This window comes from Penaeus monodon, chromosome 34, assembly GCF_015228065.2.
Source record: "Penaeus monodon isolate SGIC_2016 chromosome 34, NSTDA_Pmon_1, whole genome shotgun sequence".
Classification (NCBI taxonomy): Eukaryota; Metazoa; Arthropoda; class Malacostraca; order Decapoda; family Penaeidae; genus Penaeus; species Penaeus monodon.
In genome coordinates this window covers 9,173,277-9,176,035 of record NC_051419.1, presented here as the reverse complement: position 1 = coordinate 9,176,035, position 2,759 = coordinate 9,173,277, and the positions used below count along the sequence as shown (strand labels likewise).

The 2,759-nt window shown below is 35.6% G+C and overlaps 1 protein-coding gene across 1 annotated transcript in view; it reads right to left on the bottom strand.

Moving 5' to 3' along the window:
- Positions 1 to 2,759, bottom strand: part of LOC119594807 (basement membrane-specific heparan sulfate proteoglycan core protein-like) — a gene marked incomplete at its 5' end in the record, with an annotated part of 219,836 nt that overhangs the window by 12,626 nt on the left and 204,451 nt on the right. Inside the window, 4 exon segments of the mRNA XM_037943897.1 lie at positions 74 to 168; positions 413 to 534; positions 657 to 832; positions 1,196 to 1,465. Of these exon segments, the coding sequence (XP_037799825.1) occupies positions 74 to 168; positions 413 to 534; positions 657 to 832; positions 1,196 to 1,465 (663 nt within the window).

Here is a 2,759-nt window from a genome sequence, read left to right as displayed (position 1 = left end):
CATAAACTCAGACACATGAATTATACACATAAAACCAGTTTTCCTCTCTCCATATAAACAACAGAACACTTACCATCACCAGTCTCTGGCTTGAATGAGATTTCGAGATCAAAGGCTAGGTAAGCTCTTGGCAGTGTTGGCAGTGATAAGTAAGAATTTTCTGAGAATCTGAAATTCAAATGATTCAGAGATGTATTTTTACTGCTAATCATCATTCAAAGTTAGGAAGACTTAAGTCACTAGAATAAATATTCCCCCAAAAGGATAATAGTCATACATGGTTCTGTATAAAAGATAATAATATTTAAAAAATATAGAAATAAAAAATCTAAGGAAACCCTTCATAATTAAGTCTCAGCATTTTGAAAATATATTTCTTATTAACAAAAATAACAATAATACACCTCCACACCTTGGAATAACTCCTGTGACAACCAGTAAAGTGGCTTGGTCCAGAGATCTTTCAGCATTGCTGGCCGTACACACAAATAATCCAGCATCCTCTGTATGAACTTCTGGTATATTCAAGACATTCTGCCACAGAAAGAAAGCAAAAAAAAAATCAGCAAATGAAATTATGGTGCATAAAATACAACAATCAGATAATCATCATTAACACTCTCTGAACACATCTAAGAAAATAAGTATCAACTCACATTTTCTACAAGGGAATTGACAGGCAGGTCCCCACCCTGCTTAGACCAGGTGTATGATACAGGAGGAGTTAGGTTGACGTGGCATTCCATGACGACACCAAGTCCAAATGCTACAGACCTTGTCATGACTGATCGTTGGTTATGTTCGAAGTCCACGCGTTCAGAAGAAATTACACCTGCAATACAGCCATATACAATCACCCTGATACTTTTTTCCTTGCCAGATTTTGGATTCCAATTTCAATTAATAATAAGTCTTGTACAATGGATATTATTTCACATCAAACAGTTATGACCATTCCATATCTCACCAGCAATATCCATCCATAACGAGAGCCCAGAGTTAAAGTGAAATAAAATATCATTTGTATTTAACCAGTATTGCAAAATGTAAGAATAATGTTCTACAGGATTTTGTAAATCTTGGATTTAATGGTCCCTCAATAATTCTAACCGATAAGTACTTTCAGTGAACTTCAGTTTACAAATAGCATCTGCATCATGAAAAGAAAAATGGAGGAAAAGGAAATGAATCTTACCCTGAATTGCTAGAGGGAAGTTTTCTTCAAAGACTCCAGTGGAAGTTGTAACAACACACTGGTAAATTCCTCCATAGTTAGCCTGCACATTAATGAGCCTGAGCACATTCTCCCGTGGCTGAGCATTAAGAGGAAGACCTGAGTTCATTCTTCTCCAGGTAACTGATGCTGGTGCCTGGCCACTCACTTCACATGTCAAGTCAATATCATCCCCAATTCTTACATTAGGGCGACTGGGTATGATTCTGATATCCATGGTCTGTCGTCCCGCTGTTCAAAAAATAAAGTAATAAGTTTAGGTTGTCATGATCTATTGTGGAGTATTTCGATCCTTAGGTTATGCTATGCCTTTTATTTCTTTTCTCAGTTTGTTAGAGGATGAAAATGGCTTTCTTTCTTTTGGCCTGATGAATCATAAAATCTGGGAGAGGTATCTGTTAAAAATGTATATGTAGAGATGTATAATGACATAACAGTACAAGGAAGAAACTGACTGCACTATCTATGCACTCACCTGCAAGCAATCTGTCCATTCCCAAGGAGACAATTTTAACACTGTCTTTTCCTTTATTTGTGATATCAGCGCACATCCAGTCACATGCATTGTTAGTTGAATTACAAAAGAGTGCCAGGTCAGAGTTAATGTTTACATCTACTATATCTCCCAAAGCAGTGGTTATTTTAAAGAAATAACTGATACTTGCACAACTGTTAGAATATGATCTTAATAAATTACAGGACTCTAACAACGCAGTGATGAAAAAACAAGTAGGTGGAAAGTGGTCACTCCTTTCTAAATTCTGGTGGTTGCTGGGCATAAGGATAAAACACAAATCTGGCGAGTGACTACAGTTCCTTAGATCAATAATTGCAAGCCATGTTCCAACTGAAGAATGGCTGGTCTGGAGTGTCCCTTGTAAATTGGAAATTTCTTCCAGAGTTTTTATAATTGCCTGCTCTTCCTCAGGCTTAGAATTAGTGACGCATTTGACTTGATTTGATAGTGATCCTAATATTAAACAATCTAGTCCCTTTGATGAATATTCTATACCATGAGCCTTTTCGCTATTATTCACTTCTAAGTTTGATTTGACTTTTGAATCATCTGCAAGAGTGTAAGCGCACTCTTCACCACACATTGTTCCATCAGCATTATATACACTTGCAGATAAGTTAGTCTCATTAGTCTGCTTCAGAAGAAAACCTGCTGAACCATTCCAAGCTTGAGAGCATGCAACAAAAAAAGTTAGCACAATTAATATACATTTGAAAAAGAAAAAAAAACTTTTATCATTACAGCAATATGCAAAAAAGAGAAAAAGTAAGAATTAAGTCTGCTTCATCCCACTTCATTAAAAGGAAAAAAAGCTTGGCATGATATGGTTAGTCATATAGAATAACATCAGCTGAAGAAAAGGTTCTGCTAAGGAAGCAAAGTAAACTGTAAAAATTAAAAGACACATGATTCAGGAAAAAAGTTTAATTGGGAAACACTTTTATAAAAAAAAATGATCATGCAGCTTTGCAATCTAAGTAAAAATTCTAAGTTTTGTCTGATTTTTAC